Source organism: Haliotis cracherodii, unplaced genomic scaffold (assembly GCF_022045235.1).
Source record: "Haliotis cracherodii isolate W230 unplaced genomic scaffold, xgHalCrac1.p SCAF_2, whole genome shotgun sequence".
NCBI lineage: Eukaryota > Metazoa > Mollusca > Gastropoda > Lepetellida > Haliotidae > Haliotis > Haliotis cracherodii.
In genome coordinates this window covers 4,414,610-4,437,047 of record NW_027266275.1, presented here as the reverse complement: position 1 = coordinate 4,437,047, position 22,438 = coordinate 4,414,610, and the positions used below count along the sequence as shown (strand labels likewise).

The 22,438-nt window shown below is 41.0% G+C and overlaps 2 protein-coding genes across 4 annotated transcripts; one reads left to right on the top strand and one right to left on the bottom strand.

The window, feature by feature from the left end:
• Nucleotides 1-3,781: 3,781 nt before the first annotated feature.
• Nucleotides 3,782-10,934, bottom strand: LOC139468630 (mitochondrial import inner membrane translocase subunit Tim23-like). The gene is made up of 7 exons (XM_071250752.1): nucleotides 10,786-10,934; nucleotides 9,443-9,510; nucleotides 8,259-8,355; nucleotides 7,642-7,729; nucleotides 5,888-5,946; nucleotides 5,230-5,340; nucleotides 3,782-4,584 (listed from the first exon to the last, which is right to left on the bottom strand). Exons 1-7 carry the CDS (start codon nucleotides 10,856-10,858, stop codon nucleotides 4,475-4,477), a joined length of 606 nt encoding a protein of 201 aa, XP_071106853.1. The 5' UTR covers nucleotides 10,859-10,934; the 3' UTR covers nucleotides 3,782-4,474.
• A 254-nt stretch (nucleotides 10,935-11,188) lies between these two features.
• On the top strand, nucleotides 11,189-20,325 carry LOC139469539 (H/ACA ribonucleoprotein complex non-core subunit NAF1-like). Of its 3 annotated transcripts, none has more exons than XM_071251731.1 (10): nucleotides 11,189-11,301; nucleotides 11,600-12,285; nucleotides 13,310-13,388; nucleotides 13,538-13,631; nucleotides 14,195-14,277; nucleotides 15,403-15,563; nucleotides 15,823-15,874; nucleotides 16,148-16,284; nucleotides 17,043-17,071; nucleotides 18,402-20,325. In XM_071251731.1, exons 2-10 carry the CDS (start codon nucleotides 11,633-11,635, stop codon nucleotides 19,049-19,051), a joined length of 1,938 nt encoding a protein of 645 aa, XP_071107832.1. In that variant the 5' UTR covers nucleotides 11,189-11,301; nucleotides 11,600-11,632; the 3' UTR covers nucleotides 19,052-20,325. The 3 variants fall into 3 exon arrangements, with proteins under 3 accessions (XP_071107832.1, XP_071107831.1, XP_071107833.1); XM_071251730.1 differs by having other exon boundaries at nucleotides 11,594-12,285; XM_071251732.1 differs by having other exon boundaries at nucleotides 11,594-12,286; nucleotides 13,314-13,388.
• Nucleotides 20,326-22,438: the final 2,113 nt, after the last annotated feature.

Here is a 22,438-nt window from a genome sequence, read left to right as displayed (position 1 = left end):
TGCCGAGGTGATTAACCCTAGCAACACTTGCCACTGGCGAAGTGTGTGTGGTTGGTGTAGAGTAGATGACAAAAGAAGTAGAAACTTGTGCCATCTGTCCCTCGGTACAGATAGGATATCCTGGTCTGTCTTGAACAGGTCTCCTATGAACTGAAGTCAATAGGAAGGAGAATACTCCCGACTTCGTCTCGTTGATTGTCTATCCCAGTTATTGACATGTGTTGATGATACAGTAGATCGCCCTCCATCTACGACTCGAACCAAGTGTTCATCACGTGTAGATAGTTATTGGCTTCATTACTCCTGTAAATAGCCATAAGTGTCACTGACATGTCAAATGGGAAATACTACCATTGGTAGTGAACCTCAATGAACTGGACCTGAAAAGTCTACGGTTGGGATGGATAGTCGAGACTGATCAAGAGTCAAATGTTCGTTGAACACAGAGATTGTGGATCATTCTCATCTTGTCTGGGTCCTTCATGAGTACCAGGTAGGTGTGAGGATAAAACCCCGGTGTAAAAACTGGGTTGTGAACCCACTCTACAGCTCTTCTTACCAACAGTATATCAATGTTGGATTTTCCCAATCAAACTGTGGTCAACGGTGGGGTTATCTCTACCCGTATACGGACACCATGATATAGTGCGATAAGTACGAAATCGTCCTTGAGACTTGTCTCTGCCACTCCCTTCTCAGTAAGGGAATGCTGGTCTTCCCTGAGAAACGCGCGTCAAGGCTTATAATTCCCTGACTTGCCAGCCCGCTTGGACTTTCCAAGCTTTTTGGGAACTTGACGTGCGTGTCTGCGATCTGTTCGTTGAACAGGGGAGTAGATGACCAAGGTTGACGTAATAGACTGCCCTTGAAACCAGCATCTCAGTTGGAAACGCTGTAAAGTCTTGGGTGTGACGGTAATCTCCGTCAGAACGGTCTCAAGATGAATTTTCCTGTGGTCAAACTGACGCTGTAGGAAAAACACGATAGTTTGAAAGTGATCTATTCAGATAGGGTTATCCTCTAATAGATTCTGATCCACTGCAAACATTGACGATATTGGTCGCTTAAATGACGGAGCAAAAGTGAGTTTTGGAGAAGTCTTCCTCCAATGACCTCGTGGTGTCCCTCTTATTTACCCTGTTATCAGGGGAGGGCGTTACTGACACGAGATGGTTTGCTTCCCAATCGGGTACATGTGCTAAGCTGATCATGTGCCGGTTACGTAACCGAGTACACTGTAAGCCTTGGGCTAACGTCATTGTAGAGACCTTGATTGGTACGCAGACGCTGCGCTCAGCGCAGGTCTGGAATGTTGGAACAGCGCTAAGCTGATCGTGCGACGTTTGCGTAATAGGAGCGCATTGGGTAGCAGTCAGACGCTGCGCTCGGCGCAGGTCTATGCTGGATATGTTGGAACAGTGCTAAGCTGATCGTGCGTCGCTTGCGTGATAGGAGCGCTTGGGTAGCAGTCAGACGCTGCGCTCGGCGCATGTCTATGCTGGATATGTTGGAACAGCGCTAAGCTGATCGTGCGTCGCTTGCGTAATAGAAGTGCTTGGGTTGTAGTCAAGTGCTGCGCTCGGCGCAGATAAATCAGACACAAAGCTCAAAAGTATTGACTGGATCAAGGCTTGCGTCTAATCTACCCCCATCATAGCATCTTGATACGCTGGTGCTGTCGCCGACCTCACAGATTAACATACATGTATCTGGAAGTGTCCGGCGGCTGAAAAAATAAGAGCAGTTACGATACTCACAAAATCCTCGGTATTGTTGATTTCGGTGGATGGTGTACTTCTGCAGTCACAGGCGTCATAATACCTGCTGATAATAACGGTTGGGTGGTAATGACCGAACCATGTCATTCGCTATTCTGCGATAGTGACATTCCTCTCGTCTCACGACGGAATAACTGCAAAATATGATTGTGAGTAATCTGCTTTTATATAGTAAACTCGTTGGATTAGAGATTTACACAAAAATTACATTTTGAATTTGGGCGAGCACATCTACATGCATGCCTAGGACCGTGGATAAAGAGCTTTGGGCGAATATTCCACGACAATATGTACACCACGCAAACATAAGTTACGCAATTAAACCATTGAAGAAATGGTACTGGAAGAATGCCGTAGAATTGAACAGTAATCTATCGGCAAAAATACGAATTCCAAGGGTATATAATATTTTTATATACGCAATTCAATGTAAACCAAGGCTATTTACATTTAGAGATTGGAGAGCACATCTGCTCGCAAACCAACCAACGTGGATGATAATCTTTGTAAGGTTTTTTCCACGACAATTAGTACAATGCTCAAAGGTATGTTACACAATTAAACCCTTGTTGATGAGACAATACTGGAAGAGTGCCGAAGAATTTGAACTCTAATCTATCGGCAAAATTATGAGTTGCAAAGGTATACAATCTTTTTGTATGCGCAACTAAATGTAAACCAAGGGTATTTATATTTTCATTTAGGGTTTGGAGAGCACATCTGCGTACAGACCAAACAACGTGGATGATAATCTTGTAAGATTTTTCCCACGACAATTAGTACCACGCTCAATCATAAGTTACACAATTACGCCATTGTTGATGAAGCGGTACTGGAATAATGCCATAGAATTGAACAATAATCTATCGGCAAAACTACAAGTTGCAAGAGTATACAATAGTTCATATACGCAACTCAATGTAAACCAAAAAGACCAACAAAAACCTATTTAATTGCATAAACATAGGTACGCAATAAAAGAATTGTTGATAAAGCGGGACTGGAAGAATGCCGTAGATTCGGCAACCATATTTTTAACGAGTTGAAAAAGTATACAATAATTTGAGTATACGCAACTCACTGTTACGCCAAAGCTAGTAGTATTTAAGAACATAAGAATATGTTATACATACGTAGCTGAGAATTGTAAACAATATGACTACCTTGGCAGGCAAACGATTGTAACACAATTCAAAATGGCGGCGAACAACAATATTTTGGCGGGAAAAAAGACAAGAGTCTTTACACGCCTAATTAATTCACATAAAACTACACAACATGGTGAAAGTAATATGAAAAGAATACATCACCCATCGCAGATCAATTTTTAAGATTGTAGACAAACTGAAGGTCTATAATTAATCCAAAAGGAGAGCTCCGCTGGGACACGTCCTAGCTGTGCTGCGACAAGCAGTGATGTGAAGATTACCTTAGGTGTCATCAAGGTCACAGGACAGCGACGGAAGGCCACTTATTGGGACTTGAGAACAACAACTTTATTTCTTCACCCAGGACCTTCGCAGGCTGTCCTTCTAGTTGTCGTAAGTAAGCAGTGAATGCATTAAGGAGTAATGCAGGATAAGTAAAAAATTGATGTTTTTCTTATATATTTTATTTACACTAGAAATGTAATCAGACTCTCCTTCAGTAGAGCTTGGTGCTGCTCAGTAGCGTCCTCAGCGTGTGTTCCCCATGCTACACACCATCAGCCATGTCTCCCACACGTATGATCTTGATGAATGAATGCATGACTGGTAATGATCCTGGTATACTAAAACACTTTTGCACCATCATATCCTGTCATACACACATCTGCATTCCTCCACAAACATCACTGGCATCAACCATTTAGGATTCACGATCCTTACACAATTTCTATATAAACATGCACACACAAACTCTGTCTCTCACACAGTGACACACACAAGCTCTGTCTCTCACACAGTGACACACACAGACTCATCATAGGGCTGCAATCTGCATACTCTGGGCCCCGGTGAACTGACAAAACTTAACATTTCCTCCTAAGCAAGTCAGTGTTCCACAACGAAGAGAGGTCCTGGGATCCTTGACGTCTGCTGCTTTAGTACTGGAACTTACGAACCCACTACATTTTTAACACTAAAACAAGGACCCCTTCACTTTCATGCTTAATTCTGAACACTGCAAGTAAATGCTCCATGGTGTGAAGAGGAATCATAAATACCTTCTCTATGGGTAGAGTATTGTCAAAACATTTCCAATTATTTGACTTCTCTGAAATGCTTCCAGAAGTCTCTTGGTGTTGACATCCAGTTTAGCAGCTACAAACCAGGAGCCCGTTCCACAAAACGATTGTAGCGCTACAACAGTCGTAAGTCTATGTTTAAGTATGGGAGTTACGATCACCTTAGCGCAACAATGTTGAACGGGGTCCAGCTGCCTAGATGCAATGACTATTTTATTTCTGGCTGTTTGATCCTCGGAGGGCCTCCCTTGTTGGCACTCTCTTTTAGGTCTAGTTCCTGGCTTTCAGCTTGTACTACACATTTACAAGGCTGAGCACCAACTGGCAAGTTCTTTACTTTAACAGTGTGTATCAATGTCACCAACATACTATCCTGGGACGCATCATGTCGTTATTATTACAGCCCTAGTATGAGCAATGCATGACCCCACACTCACTCTCTTAATCAGTCACACTCACAAGTCATAAATTAATCTCTGCCCATGACAGACTTGAGTCGATCTCTGCTGGTGAACAAGACGTAAGCCACAGACAGGGTCAGGCCTATTGCTCCTCCACGTACACACTTCTTCCAGCCCGCTGAAACACAATCAGTCACTAAGTCAACTCAGGATCAAAGCAATCCATTCTGCAAGTGTACGTTTGTATGCCACTGGTAGCAATATCACAGCTGTTACTGAGCATTGAGGCTCCAAAAGTTTACCTAATGAAATTTTCAGGCATCAAATACACCATAACAATCACAACTCTAAACATTCATAATATTCATCTCCTAAGCCATCCTTTGAAGACTTATTATCGCAAGTCATTTGTGATATATGCCCGGTTAATCATAAATCAATGGTTAGTTATATACCTCACATTATAACCACTAAGTCTGTAAGACACTATATGATATGGATCTGAAAGATGCATTGTTTGTTTGTTGCTTAACGCCGCACTCAGCAATATTCCAGCTATATGAAGGCGGTCTGTAAATAATCAAGTCTGGCCCAGAATCCAGTGATTGACAACATGAGATTCAATCCATGCAATTGGGATATGATGACATGCTTCAACCAAGTCAGTGAGCCTGACCACCCGATCCCGTTAGTCGCCTTTCACGACAAGCATAGTGGCCTTTTACGTCAAGAATGGGTTGCTGAAGACCTATTCTACCCCGGATCTTCACGGGATGCATCAAGATGCATCGGAACATGACTCAATTTACCCAACACTCCCTACCTGAGCTTTTGTACAGGAAGCCAGTGGCAGTGCCTGCTACTACTGTGTTGAGTTCATCATCTACACCCCGACTTGTGGACAACACCACGCCAAATATACTGTACATCAGAGCTGGTGACGCAGAGAGATAGAGGTCAAGGTCAGTGTAGATAGATGTCAAGGTCAGACATAGGAGGGAAATGCTTACAGCTAATTATAGAATGCCTGAATATTATATGGGAAAATGGAACAATATATTTAAGGATTGACTGTGTATTTTTTTCGATTCATTGAGGTATGAATCGAAAAACCGATGTGCAAACTTTTGTAAGAATCCGCTCTGCGGATTCATACAGTTTGCACACCGGTTTTTCGATTCATACCTCAATGAACCGAGAAAAATACACAGTCAATCCTTAAATATATTGTTCCCCGACATTCCGCACTAATAAAAGTAGTGCACCTTGGTGGGCATTGGGAAATGAATGCAATTACACGTGACCAATTCAGCTAATCAGAATGCAGGAATTTCCATGAACACAACGAAAATTTAATTATTTACTCATTAACATCAGGGTACCCAATAATTTATTTTCGCGTAGCATAGCATTATCATTACTGACCAATTCATACTGTTTAAAAAACAACTACGACATAACATATTATTTTAGTTATTTACCTACAACCCCAAGGGTTTGGGCAGATGAAGCTCCTTGTTTGGTGATGAAGTTCAGCATTCTGAAAAAGACAGTGTACATCACCTTTACAGCACTGGCCATAATTGATTTGATAATATAGAAAAAAAATTGAGATCTCTACACTTGCAGATTACAAAATAACATTACAACTTGATATACCAGCAGAGTGAGTATGGTTTTATGCCGGTTTTACGCCGCTTTTAGCAATATTCCAGCAATATCATGGCAGAGGACACCAGAAATGGGCTTCACACATTGTTCCCATGTCGGGAATCGAACCCGGGTCTTCGGCGTGACGAGCGAACGCTTTAACCACTAGGCTACCCAACAGCCCCTATTACAGCAGAGACATGTACAGTGTCACTCAACATATAATAGTCTTCCAAGATTTACAACTACCAAACTGATGATTTTAGGAGCTCTTCCATCAGCCAGCACCACAATTTGAATCTAATCTTTTGTTCACTGTGATTTGGGTTTAATTATCTTTGAACAGCATTTCAGTTACATTTTGGCATTTCAACTACATGTATGAGGAAACCACAAAGTGATTTCACTTTGGAGAAATTTACAAGCACAGATTTGATGTTTGGTTTGATTGTCTGTTGTTTAATGCCACAATCCAATAACACACTCAGCAATGTTTCTGCGGCATGATGGCCATATGTAAATAATTGAGTTGTGGACCAGACAATCCAGTGATTGATATCATTAGCATCGATCTACACTATTGGGATACGATGACATGCATTAACCAAGTCAGCGAACCTGACCACACCAACCTGTTAGTCGCATCTTATGACAAGCATAGTTGCTATTCTATTCTACCTATTCTACCCCGGATCATCATGGGTTTCAAGCACAGGTGTCATGGTGGTGACAAACCAAGGATCATGATCAGGGCAACTCTGGGATTTGAAACCATGATTATATGATCCTGGCATACCTAAGGGATGCAACCCTGAACAGCTGCACCTTTGAGGGGGTAAGCGAGTGAATATGGTTTTACGCTACTTTTAGCAGTATCCCAGCAATGTCGATGCAGGGGCCACCAGAAATGGCCTTCACACATTGTACCCATGAGGGGAATCGAACCCGGGTCTTCAGCATAACAAGTGAATGTTTAAACCACTAGGCTACCCCATCACCCTGCCCCTTTGAGGACTGGGCAACCAATGCCCTCAACCTTGAACATGACGAAAAGTACTATTTCAGTCAAATAAAAGATCAGTATGAGAGTTGCATCTAGGACTCAAGTTAAAATGGGGTTTAACGTCTTGTCCAAGATTATTGTACTTATATACTATAATATAGCAATGTGCATGCACGTGTGTATGTGGCTGCTTGTACTAGTCCGGACTGATGCCGATTTATAGTGCTAGCCCACTGAGATACCATGCCACAGTTTAACACGACTACCCTACTCAGACACAGTATACTGACTCCGAGCCGACCAATCCTTGTTGTAGCCCCTTAATGCCGAGCGCCAGACAGAGTAACATTACTAACAACAAGTACCATCTCTTAACATCTTTTGGCATGACGCGGCCGGGAATCAAACCCCGGACCCTACGCTCTCTGCGCGGACGCTCTACCACTAGACCAGGAGATGGGTCATCTAGGACTCACACAAACATTAGTAGATTCTGGCCTGGAAAGAAACTGCATATAACACTACTTGTCACACGTGCCCCTTCACTGGTTCAAGCAATTGTATGAGGAAAGATGTACTGACTGTGTTCTCCTCACTGCTCCTGTCAACTGAGCGGCACTAGTTTCCCGATACCCTGTCAGAACCCCATTTATACCACCGACGGCTGCACCTGACAAGAAAGAAACAGCATGTCAAACTATTTGGCAATTATGGAATTTTCCTGCTGAATCATGTTGATCAAGGGCAAAATTATGTAATGCAAAACATTAATGAAAACAGACTTGCAGGAATATGGGGAGTATATGTAATGATATAGAACTGAACACTGATATGGAAATGAGTGGTCTCCCCTAAATTTGCTACACCAGAGTTTTGAAAAATATTATTTTGCAAATATTTCACAAATTGAAAATGAAGACCATACAGTTATGATACACAAGGTGAAAACAGAGAGTGGATATCAATGATACATGATAGTACTACTCATATTTTTCTCAAATGATATTTAATTACTGAATTCTTTATTCAACTGTCGATCCTGTGCCAAGGCACCACATATCATGAAATGACGAAAAAAGGAAACCAGAAAGTACATAGTGAATTCAAGCAAAAAAAACTGAAATATCATTTTGAAAAAACTTTGATAGGAAACATTTCTAAAAGGGACAAATATTTTCTGAAACATGTTTATGCAGTACCTGCGAAGACAGAACCCCCAATCTGAGAAAATGACAGCTCTAGTCGACCTCGCTGTCTGTTGGCCCCTTCTGGGAATATGAAGTCTCCATCGCCTCCCTAAAGTTTGAACAGATTCAACTATTACATGCCAATATATGCTGTTACTGACACACTGACGACATGAACAAAAGTTCCCTTGCTGACATCAAGGCACATTAATCCATATGGTGTTAACAACTAAGTGGGTTACACCTGTGTCATGGACACCAGCCATTGAAATTCATGCTGGTCCACTAGCCTGAAACTACTAAATTGTGCTGAGGACAAGTAAAAACCAAATGAAGGAAGTCCGCAATGATTAGAAGCACTTAAGGGCCCCATAATTCTGAATCAGTTCTCAATGTTTCAATTTTATAATCAAACTGAGGAAACATACAAAAAAATTAAACATAGTAATCATCTTTGTCTTGTTCAATTAAAGGTGGCAGCATTTGTTCATACCCCCTTCACTATGACATGTAACTTGGTTGGTTGGTTTGTTGTTTAACACCGCACTCAGCAATATTCCAGCTATATGACGGCGGTCTGTAAATATTGGAGTTTGGACCAGACAATCCAGTGATAGATATCATGAGCATCAATCCACGCTTTTGGGATCGATGACATGCATCAACCAAGTCAGCGAGCCTGGCCACCCTATCCCATTAATCGCCTTTTACGACAAGCATAATCACCTTTTATGGTAAGCATGGGTTGCTGAAGACCTATTCTACCCCAGAATCTTCACGGGTCGACATGTAACTACTTTGTTTAGTTTTAATCTATATTCATGTATCTATCTTATATAACGTATCTTCAATACTGGAAATAAAGACAATCTATCAAGTCATTTGAACTAGTCTTGAAAATAAAGAATTTCTAAGGCTGGACTCTTGACAAAGTAAAGATAAACTAGTATAGTTCAATAACAATTTTTACTGTTAAAAGTTGGTCAACTTTATCAGTCACCAAGGTTACCAGTTATGTTTCATATTTGAAACATGTGCCTTGAAATAACCGGAGAGTCATCTAATATGACTGAACATTAGGAAAAACTCACACATATATTACACATATATTACACATACATGAACATAATAAATAATGGGCTTCATACAACATGTACAAGATGAGGTCTGTCAATACATGGAGGTCAGCCACTCACCGAGCCAATATACGAAGGGTCAATGTTGAGATACGGTGACATGATGGATCCTGCAGCACCAGCAGTCACTGTGGATGTGAACACGGTGAACAAGTGATTACACAAGATAGAACAAGGCAAATACAGGGTTATACATAGACATGGTCATCAGTCCACCAATCTTGAGACTAGTTATATTACAAAAGTTACATAAACAGTTCTTCAAGCATTTGTCCAAATGAACCATGACCTAATTTCATTGTCTCTGCTTCTAATAAATATTATGTGATTGACAGTGAGATACTGACAGTACAATATTTTTATTGAAAATGTATTTTGCCAACAGCTAATAATAAATTAATACTAATTTTAAGGGTCCTTGCAGGCAATATGAGGGTCGTGTAAAGTAATGAAATGGTTTAGTTTATTGTACATTTTGACACCCATAACTGCTATTGATGTTGGTACAATGAATATTATTGTGCACCTCTCGGGTATCAGTATATTCTTTTCTGCGTCAAATCTCAAGATCGGTGCATCGCGCAAAACCCTACTGAACACTTTTCATTGAATATAAACCCCATAAAGTCATTCATTATACATTTCAAACATTCAATAGGGTTTTGCCTTGACTTACAAAAATGGGGGTCCAATTTGATTTGGGGTTCCCATTGATTTAGACAGTTCCTAATATGAACATTAAGTGAGGTGAGCTGAAATGGGATTACACATCACATTCAAAATTATTGCCCTTATATAGCGACGTGCATGCACGTGTGTGTGTGACTGATTGTACTACTGGTAGTCTGGACTAATGCCGATTTTGTAGTGCTAGCCCACCAAGACACTATGCTGCAGTTTAACATGAACACCCCAGTCAGACTCCTTATACTCCTCAGTGTTCCTCTTTTTGCGCACTGCTGTCACAATTTACAATTACTCTATGCGATCATAACAATTATTCAGCTGGTTATGTCATAGGAACATCTAGATTACAACGATCTAAGGTTATCTCCAACTCGATATAATCAAATCCCCGATAGTTTTGTGTTGTCCTCCTAGAGCTGGGATGAGTCCATGTTTACGACACGGGTACTCAATCCCCTATTATCCAAACCCTACCCAAACATAAGCGACTTTTATTGTTATTGTTTCTAACCACGGGTCCCAGTAGTCCAGTGGGTATCCGGGTCCTACTTGTGACCCACCCGACCCGAGGTCCCCGAGTAACTCGTCCCAGCCCTGTCCTACACTCCTCAACAAATGCCATGGCAATCAACTTTACTCATGAATTGACTTTCATCATGCAACATCATGAAGGTTGAGAGGTAATAATCTGATAGATTAACAAAAGACTTATATACCTGGTACATTCATGCTTGGGTCATTAGAAGAGTAGGGAGAAAATATACTCGATCGTCCTTTTTGCGGATCCATTCTGAAAGGGTGAAGGTATTAAGATCTTGTTCTCCTGATGACATTCACAGGCACATGTAACACGCCGGAAGTTTGAGAAATGCGTCTGCGTGACGACCTTGAGTAAACTGGTCCCGCAGTTGGTTCGCGCACCAAGCTTAGCGCTTTTAGGAATCATCTATAGACACACACCTAGTATTTGTTTATTACACGAAATAAAAGCAAAATGGTTATTTTATACATATTTTCATATATCATATAGTAAGCAAATTGAGTTGATCTGTCACAAGAATAAATATACACATTCAGAGTTAATGAGCGAACAATACGATAACTTCCGGTTGACCCCGGGTCACTTCGGAGCACATGGTTGATCAAAATAACGTAAGAGCAGAACCAGAGAAGAACCAGAAAAGAAACCCATACGATCTAATAATCTAATTCCTGGTTGTTAACATACAAAGGTTTGTGCTCTGTTCCTTCCATCGAGCGTCGTTGCATAACTGTCAATTGAAAAACTTTGGTTTCGTTAGATGATGATACAAGGAATTGATCGGTGATGAGCTAGTCCAGGTTGAGTAAATGTGGACGCCACTTTTAGATTGTGATATACGACACCGTTGGTTCTCTCAATCAGCAAAACAATATATTTTGATCATTTAGTCAATATATTACGACCATAACACTGCCTATATTAAATGGGGTTAGTTTTCGGGCAGTTTTTCAATTCGTTTACCATATTTACTAATTCGACAGTTTCAGATAGAAGAGGGTTAATGAATATTCACCTCAGAAATGTCTGAGGAAAAGGAAAGTCCAGTTGCCATGGAGGTTGCTTCAGCTAATCCTGTAGTGAAGACCGAGATTACAGTGTCTGCTGGTGAGAACACAGAACAGGAAGCCACCCATAACAAGATTGAAGATGACACTCCAGCAGAGGACATGACAGTTTCTGAATCAACAGATAGTATTGAAAAGAACGTACTGATAAAAAACAGTTACAATGGTGTTGATGGGAATGGTGAGAGTAGAGATATTCCTCAGGATGATAAGATCAGTGCAGTTTCAGAAAATGATAAGGCTGATGATACACATCCTACTGATGTCAATCTTGATAAAGTAGTTACACAGCAGAATGACAGCTTAGATAGTAAACCTGATGTGATATGTGACACTGGGAAAACCAGCCTGAAAGAGGAAGATGAGTCAAATAAAGAGGAAAAGAAAGAAAATGGGAAAATGGAGATAGAAGCAATAACACAAACTGAGATAACCATAAGAGAGGACAGGTCACATAAGACAAAGCAGGTAAAGGTGCCAATGGCCTACCGTGTTGATGAGGACTCCAGTGGTGATGAGGCGGACTCCAGCAATGACAGCGACAGCAGCACTTCCACAACGTCAGGCTCAGATCTGGAGGAGCCAAAACATGAATCTGTGTCCGACAGGTATGAACTATTTTAAAAGTTGAAGGTGCTGGCATCAGTAGGAACAAAGGCTGATGTATGTTTTTGATATGTGCTGATAAATGACTAATTCTTTTACTTGTACCATGTCTACACGGGTGTTTTGTGATAAATTTCTAGCTCACCTGTATGAAAGTCAAGTGAACTTTATGTCATGGCACCTTGACCGTTTGCTGTTAACTTTCTCATTTTCAACATCTCCCTCGAAACTGAAAGGCCTATGGAGCTGAAACTTTGTATCAATGGTCCCACCTTTGGGGTCTCAAATCCGAATTATTGCATGGCCACAATTATTATGACAAGCCGCAAAGTGAGAGGGGGATATAAAAATGGATGCAGTTCTTCCGCCACATTTTGTTTCCGAAACAGAACTCCGAAACCATGTAATACTTCATATTTAATTTTAATATGAAACTTACATGTTTATATAACACTGCTGAACTGGTGGCGTTTGATGTTTTGGTTTTTCTGTAAAAATAAAACCAACTTTTGTGTTTTCCTGTTTTTCCCTGTTACCCTCCCTTTCTCCATGCTTTAGATTTTGTGCATCCTGTTTGCAGTGCATGATTTTACAAAATCAGCTTTGAGGAAAATACCTCGTATTCTGAAGCGCCCCATGGCGGGGAATAGTAATAACTCTTGTTTGCTTGTAGCTTCATAATTCAGATGAGCTACAAGCCGGATCAAATAAATTGCCAAATGTGCAAAATTAGCAATTAGTAATTTTGTTGTAATGTTTTGGTTGAAATCTGTCCCCAAAAATATTGAAAACACTGCCTGATTAAGGAAAGAATCATTTATTGTCAGATCTGACAATTTGAGAGCGGAAATGTCTTGAAAACAGCTTGTGATATAAAACCCGAAGGTGGGATGCATAAAACCACATGTACCATGTGTACCCCTCGTGATACTGCTACAACTTATATTGTCACTCCAGACATGCGAGATGTGTTCACTACGCAAGCTATGTGTTTTACTGTGTTTCAATTTTGGCTTTTATCAACAGGGAAGAAGAAGAAGAAAAACCAGGAAAGAAGAAGAAAGCTTTTGATGGCATCCGAACACGAGGGGAACTCTACCCAGAGGTGAGCTTTCATAAGTCCACTTCTTGCTCATGTTTGTTTGAATCACTTCTAAAATTATGACAATGTAATTGGTATTGTATGTGTGTGGATTGCTATCACCATGACTATGCTGCCGTCAAATTAATTTGCCAGGTGCTGTTTTGTTTCAGGAGTTACCCCCCTTGGAGGAACTGAAGATTTCTGTGGATGAGACTGTGGAGATGCAGGAAATTGGAAAGGTCTCTGGAATAGTTGGCGTTCTAGGTCAGTGATTTTGACAATACAGATTTTGTAATTTTTTCTATGTACATTTGTAAAGAGTTCAGGTAACAATGATAACACCTGTGTAATGAAACAGTTTATGTATCGTTAATTATTGTATTGTACCTGATCACTGCAATCATTAGGGCTGGGACGATACACCAACTGTGTGGTCCGATACATATCACGATATCTTGCTCACAATCCAACACGTATCATTACTTGTACATACTCATATCGTTGATGCGTAAGCCATCTTTTTCATAGACAGGCTGGCCAAATACCTGGCACACTAACAATTTACTATTGGCATTGTCAAGTATGGTAAATGGATGAAAATATTGACGTTTTCACTACTCTTTTTCCCTTGTAATTAGTTTTTGGTGTAACATTTATTAAAGAATACATTTAAGGTAAGAATCGATACTTTTAACTTAGTGGGCAGTTGTGATCGATACTTGTATCGGGAAGTGAAAAATCACAATTGGTGTATCGTACCACTACTAGCAATCATGATAATCAACTATTGTGCCATAACTCTGATTCTTATGTCACGTTGGTATCAGCCATCATTCAAGCCAGCAAGGACGTCCCTGCTCTGAATGAGGACACAGTGCTGTTCAATGAAAAGAGGGAGGCATTTGGGAAGGTGAGAATAGGATAAATCTACAGATGCTATTTATGAGCTGCATTTTTTAATCTGAATTTTGTAATAACATAAACTGTGTTCTTCTAATTGAGCAGTTGAGAACACATACCCTAGCGCAATTCACTGTGCAGACCTGCAACTGTTAGGTGTCCATGACCCTATGACCCTGAGATGTGTTTTACCCTATGACTCTTAGGTATTCATGATCCTGTGATTCTTAGGTGTTCATGATCCTGTGATTCTTAGGTGTTCATGATCCTGTGATCCTTAGGTATTCATGATCCTGTGATTCTTAGGTGTTCATGATCCTGTGATCCTTAGGTGTTCATGATCCTGTGATCCTTGGGGGTGCATGATTCTGTGACCCTTAGGTGTTCTTGACCCTATGACCCTTAGGTATTCATGACCCTGTGATCCTTAGGTATTCATGATCCTGTGATCCTTAGGTATTCATGATCCTGTGATCCTTAGGTGTGCATGAATCTGTGACCCTTATGTGTTCATGACCCTATGACCCTTAGGTATTCATGATCCTGTGATCCTTGGGTGTGCATGATTCTGTGATCCTTAAGTGTTCATGACCCTATGACCCTTAGGTATTCATGATCCTGTGATCCTTAAGTGTTCATGATCCTGTGATCCTTGGGTGTGCATGATTCTGTGATCCTTGGGTGTGTATGACACTTAGGTATTCATGATCCTGTGATCCTTATGTGTGCATGATTCTGTGACCCTTAGGTGTTCATGACCCTTAGGTGTGCATGACCCATGACCCTTAGGTGTTTATTACCCTATGACCCTTAGATGTTCATGATTCTGTGACTAGTTAGGATCCAAGATTTGCCCTGCTAATGATAATTGATTTGTCAGCACCATACCCACCAAAGTGGTAAAGAGGCCCCATCAAGCTGACTCTGTGATATAACAGAAATACTGTTGAAACCAGTGTTAAACCCAACTCCCTCCACATGCCGTGATGTAACAGAAATAATCATGCTTCTCCAAGCAATTCCCAGACTTTAACATGGGTATTGCCCTGATACAACTGTGTTGACTTTTAACTTTTGAGTGTTTGGCTCACTTTGTTTTTCAGTTATTTGATGCGATTTTCTGTTTGTGTTTCAGATATTTGAAGTATTTGGTGCAGTGGCCTCTCCATTTTACTCTGTAAGATTCAACACAACAGAGGACATCACCGACAAGAACATTGTCGCAGGGATGGGCATCTACTGCGCCCCCAAAGAACAGGAGTACACCCAGTTTGTGTTTGTGGAGCAGCTGAAGAAGTGAGTTTTAGGACAAGGACCCGCAGATTGTCCGCCATCAGTATCCCTGCGGAAATTGAACTCCAGATTGTGTGTTTACCAGGTTGTTGGTAGATTGGACCAGTTAGGATCGTCTGGATACATTAGACATACCAGAATCTGTTTGTTTATTGTGAACCTTGGTCTGTCAATGTTTCTACCACTTTAAACTGAGAAGATGTGATATAATAGTGTTTAAAGTTCAATTCAAATCATTGACGTCTGTTCTTTTGTTTCTCAGAATCAAAGGATCTGATGCATCATGGGAAAACAACAATGAGCCACCATCTTGGGTAAGTACTTATTTAGTTGCCATGGTGATATTTGCTGATATGTTTGTTGATATGATAGCAACACAAATTATGTGTAGCATGGCACAAGGTTACCTTGGAAAATTCTAACTGGGGATTTGATCAGTTAGTTACTAACACTTACAAAGGTTACAAACCTTGTGTCGCTATGACAACATACAAGTTGTATGTTCTGTGATTGTTTCTAGAAATGTGCATGTTGTGATCTGTGTGTCAGTCTACTGATGGTATGTGTTCGTCTGTTCTACTCCGTAGTGTATGGAATTCTCTGATGATGAAGATGAGAAGAGGGTGAAGTCCAAGAATCGCAACAAAACAGTTCCTGAAGAGAGCAATGCTGATGACCAGTCTGCCAGTAAGAAGCCTCGCAACAACAGGAAGAAGAAGATGAGGTAATGGTGAAGGATGTAGCTAGATGATGAAGTATACAAATGTCTGTTTCAAGCTGGAGGGGGCACAGGTGGCCAAGTCAGCAGAGTTGTGTCCCTTGGGCAATCTAGAAGCCTGTGATCATGGGTTCGAATTCCCAGTTCGCCCTGATTATGTTCCTATGTCAGCACCATACCCGTGCTCGTGGGTTTCACTGAAGTGGTAAACGTCTGAGACCTGCATCCTTCGGTCTTTCCTCATACACTGAACTGACACGTCGTGATATAACTGGAATACTGTTCAAAGCAGTGTTGAACCCAACTCACTTCCTCAGTTACAGCTGGATTATCAGTTGCATGTGTCACTATTGGGGGTACAAGCTCAATGGGTGTGTACACCACAAGACTAAAGTGATTCAAGTAATGAATTAATCATGATGAGTTCATAAGTTGCAAGACATGTTTTAAGTGAATTAATTTCATGTGACATAATATCAATCTCGAGTCCCCCCCCCATCACGAGTTTCAGCGTGGTAGCTTGAAGTGTGACATTGAACAACTGTGATGTCGGAGATGTCACATGACATAGATGACATAGTGATGTCTCTACCTGCCAGTTTGTATGGGTTTTTACAGGACAGTGAATGGCCAATCAGACAAGCCAGATTCATTAAGTAATGATAATACTATATACAGGTCGCTATCAAATAATGATGACTGGAAATTTGTTTTTTTACCCTTTCCTGTGTTGTAAAACCATTCATGTTTGTTTTTTGTTTCAGGGGTGAAGGTGGAAATGGAATCAATCAAGGTAAGGCTATTAACAAATATATCTCTGTCATACTCTTATGTTACAAAAGTTCACAGGAATTAGGATAAAAAGATATGTCTTGTTTTGTTTTGATTTAGGAGATAAACATACTGTGCTTTCAATGTAGAGCTAGGTTACCTGTAGATTTAACCCCGCTAAATTGAATTTGGAACCGAACGCGCAGCGTGAGGTTTCAAATGTCAAATTTAGCGGGTTTTAATCTACAGGTAACCTAGCTCAACATTGAAAACACAGTATGTTTATCTCCATTCTACCATGACTAAATAAAATGCGAACTCTTTGGTGTTAGCAAATATACGGAGTGAAGCGGCATGGGTTGAGTTCAGTGTTTTGAGTGGGTTATCGATCTGAATTACGGAATCACCGAACTAAATATGGTGCTGTATATACTCAAGCATTTTGTTTACACCGTAATACTTCACTCGAACAGGCATTGAAAGCATATAAGCACGGCAACTTGGTTAGCTAACATGAGGTGGGCATCCCTAAAGAAAACAAAGCAAGGGTTGCAAGGCTTTCGCTCTACATCGCACGTCACTATTATGACGTCATATCGCTCATTGTGACGCAAAAGATATGACGTCAAAGTCGTATATAGAAAAGCGCTAAAATTCCAAGCTCTCTATTGTCTCCAAAACGTAAATACATTCCCTTTGTTGATTTATGTCGTGTTTTTCTGCACGATATGTATTGCCACACATCCTTTGAATATTGTAGCAACCGCACCTGTGCATTTTGTAACCTGTAATTGTAGATATAATTATTTAAATATGCCTACCGACAAAGACTGAAAATAGTACTATTCTGTGAATATTAGCTTCCGCGGTGATGCGGCCGTCAAATCAGCTGTTTCAATTAGAGGGGGTTTGTTGTGATTTAATAGCCTCCGATTGACCAATCAGAATCGAGTAAATTCCAATTTCATGGTAGAATGTTGTTTAATGCCTCAGTCAGCTATATGACGGCGGTCCGTAAATAATCAAGTCTGGACCAAACAATCCAGTGATTGACATCATGAGCATCAATCCATGCAATTGGGATAAGATGATATGCATCAACCAAGTCAGCGAGTCTGACTCCCCGATCCCATTAGTCGCCTCTTGCGACAAGCATGGTCGCTTTTTATGGCAAGGATGGGTTGCTGAAAACCTTTTCTACCCCAGATCTTCACGGTTCTAAAAAGAAGTAAAAGAAATCAGTTCTCCTATTGCTGTTGGTCTAGATGTATGGTAATATGGCAGTGGAAGACACCTTTATGAAAGTTTAAACTTAATATGAATTACATACCATGTGTTTGTTGTTTGGCCAGATTCAACTCGAGGACATTCGAAGATGACCAATCAGAGAGGAGGGCGAGGGGGACATAGCTGGCCTCCGAAGCAGATGGACAGCTGGCCTCCCAGTGACGGCAGTAACTGGCCTCAAAAGCCCCAGGAAACATGGATGTCTTCTCAAAATGATGAATGGCAACCTCAGATGAGACCGTTTGGGCCAAGGGGTCATTCTTCCCGACCTTTCATCTCGCCACCCAATTTCCGGGGAGGCAGGGGAGGTAACAGACAGTCTGGTGGACCTCACTTCCCGCCTCAGTTCCAGAGTCAGCCGCGGGGACCTCATTTTGGGGGTCTTCAAGGTCAAAATCAACACATGGACCACCAAGGTCATCTGTCAAATCGTGGCTTCCAAAGCCACAACTTTAGAGGTGGTCCATTTCAAGGTCATTCAGATGGTTTCTCACAAGGACATACTGGATTTAATAGTCCTATTGTTGATACAAGACTGATGCAGAACTCAGATCACAATGGTGGTCCATTCACATTGATCAGACCACCAAACTCAAGGTCAACATTTGGAGGACAGCCACAGTTTTCTGCTGGTCCAATGGGTGGTGGGTACCCCCAGAGGCCATCAGGGCCTGGGGCCGCAAGGTTCAGCGGGGGGCCCCCCGGGAGGTGGTAGTGCTGATCTGATGAGCTGCAGCAGGTGACCGCAGAGGCCATCAGGGTCGGGGACACTGTGTTTCAGGTAACCCAGGGGGTTGGTAGTGCTGGTCCAATAAGGCAGTACTCTCAGAGGCCATCGTGTTCAGCATGGGGTATTGCTGGATTTTCTATCCTGAAACTATCGCGGCCAGCATTGGTGGCCCCTCAGGACACAGGACATTGTTTCAGTGTTAAGTGTCATTGGACACAGATGTCTTTGTATATTGGTGTATATCACAGTTATCACATGACTTTTGAATATTGAAAATGTGTCTTTTGTATCCTTTGGGTCAATTCACAAATATTTTCAGTGGTGAAGAAAAGAGACCAATTTAAAAGTGTAGTTTGTTTAGTTTTAGTTACCTGCTCTTGTGATTTGTCTAAGTTTGATTATTATTGGACATTGAAAAGTTGAGCATTTCTTGATTCCAACAAGATATTAATGGCATTGTTGACTGATGATATTGTATTATTTAGGACTGTCATGGTTCACTGAAAACGTTGTGGAACATATTTTGGAAGGGTGGCCTTGTGGTTTAAGGCACCACTTCTTTCTTCCTTTGGTGCAATGATGGTCCAACATCTCCATCACCAGGCCATCAAGCAACAATGTAACTGAAGTATGTGTTCAAACCAAACTCGCTTACTCAGTACTGTGTGCCGACAAAACCTAAGATAAAGATAACTTTCTTATCCCGAAGTAAATTTTTGTTACATCAGCACATGGTCTCAGTTTGATAAACACACATACAAATAAACAGGAGCCAGATAACTCGTTGTTGAATGAAACACTATAAATACCACGAAAAATCTCTGTGCAAAGTAACACACTGTATCTGTATCAAGCTGGTAATGGAGAATGGTTAGATTTCGTTGAGTCTCACGAGACTTTGACTTCAGCTGGTTGCGCTGCCTACAACTGGAGATAACACTTTAATATCTTGATTAAGATATGAAATTAACATAAAATGTGGCACTAGTGAATAAACGCTTAACACGAAACTTGTTATAAAGCTTCTTCTAGCTGGTGTGACTGACTTCCGGGCCCTGTTTGTTCTCAACATCAGCAGTCATGGTCACCAGGCAGAAGGAAGAAGTTGATACTTCAAATGTAAAACAAATATTCTATTTCCTTTAGGAACTATTTGCTCTTCTCCTAAAGAGAGATGCCAAGGATTTCATAGGCTGTGTTACCTTGAACAGAGTAACAGTGAAATGCATTATTTCGTTATTCTCCATTATTTTATTGTATTGAAGGTTACATACTGGATTTCAGTTATGTTAGATGAGTAGGATTTACAACTGTGTTACCATCTTGTTCATGAACATCAACATAATGTCAGGTTCGAGGAATATGGCCAAAACTAATTCTTCTTTTCCATTTGAAAATAGTCCAAAAGCAGGAATACAGGGCTTCTGGGACATGTGGTGGTTCAGTGACTTGTAATGAGGTCAACTCCCAAAGAAAATACCTCATAAACCAATTGTTTTGTTTTGTATTGTGTATCATATGAGTATGTGCTTTTCAAAATGAATTTTATTGTTGTATGTGTCATGTAAAGAATATGAAATACAGATATATGTCATATATGAATTGTTGCTTTTCTGTTTCTGTAATATGAAACCGACAAGTCCGCCGGTCGCCTACACTGCAGATAGACTGATTGTCTCTGACGTCAGCTCATTCTTGACGTAATTTGTCTGTGATGTCAGCAGAGTATGGAACACAAAGAGCAGTGACGTTGTTCCATTGTCGACGTCACTGATACCTGTATGGCAACCGCACCATTCTGTTCCAGGCCGTTTAGGAACTCCTGCTTTTCATCTTTTGAAGTTGCTCTTCATTATTCCGGTCAGGGATCGAGTTGCGATCTTAGTTTAGACCCATTTCCATTCTGTCTGTTGTGGTTTAGTTTAGACTGCTTTAGATGTTCAAACTTCACTCAACAACACAGATCAATCCCTAGCAACGGCAACGAAAGCCCAACTTAATCCTCAATTATGTATTATTTAGATGCATCTTTAGTTGAATTTGGTGTCTAAGAATAGCGAAATTACTTTTCCAACTCAATCCCTTTGAAAAACCCACTTGGACTGAGTAGTTCCATCTGGTGTAGATGTAACGACAGTACCTAGAAATAGCCCCCACTAACTGTCACTTCGTAAATACTTACTGATAACACAAACGAAACATCATCTTGAACCTACACGTGTGTCTACTTGTAACCTTTTCCAAGCACAAGTAAGACTCAAATGTGTTGGTGATACCACATGCCAGTTACAGAGGATGAGAGGCGAAAGTGCTGTACCTTACTAAGCGTGACGCCAGTGTAAAAGGGGTGGATCTGGGCCCAAACCTCTGCCAATATACAAGTAGTAATTCCTGTTGAATACAGTACACAACCACATCCTTGGATACACCATCCAATCAGGTGGGACGGTAATCAGTGCTTATAAAACACATTAGCCTGTGTTCAACGGCCACCCCCTGTCAATTCAGAATGACTAGAAATATCAACACGATACAAACACCAGACTAAGTACAGTTAATACATTCACAAGCTAATACATTTCCAAAACGCGACTCTCAACAGAACATAGGTTTCTCATGGTCAGAAACTTACCCAAGACATGTTTCATTTACAAAACAACGGGGTGATATCATTCAACATTATACACAGGCATCTGTCGTGTGTGCACGTGGAACTTTATAACATGTCGGCTTTGTTCAAAGTTATGAAAATATCATTGTTATGTTTTGTGAAAGAAAGAAAAAAGGTACTAGTTTCCCTGTGCCGAACGCTCATCCCTATCCCGTCATTACCTGCTCGTGTAGTTGCTCCCTAAAGCAACACGTCGGCCCACAAGTCGCCGGTCGCCTACACTGCAGATAGACTGATTGTCTCTGTCGTCAGCTCATTCTTGACGTAATTTGTCTGTGATGTCAGCAGAGTATGGAACACAAAGAGCAGTGACGTTGTTCCATTGTCGACGTCACTGATACCTGTATGGCAACCGCACCATTCTGTTCCAGGCCGTTTAGGAACTCCTGCTTTTCATCTTTTGAAGTTGCTCTTCATTATTCCGGTCAGGAATCGAGTTGCGATCTTAGTTTAGACCCATTTCCATTCTGTCTGTTGTGGTTTAGTTTAGACTGCTTTAGATGTTCAAACTTCACTCAACAACACAGATCAATCCCTAGCAACGGCAACGAAAGCCCAACTTAATCCTCATTTATGTATTATTTAGATGCATCTTTAGTTGAATTTGGTGTCTAAGAATAGCGAAATTACGTTTCCAACTCAATCCCTTTGAAAACCCCACTTGGACTGAGTAATTCCATCTGGTGTAGATGTAACGACAG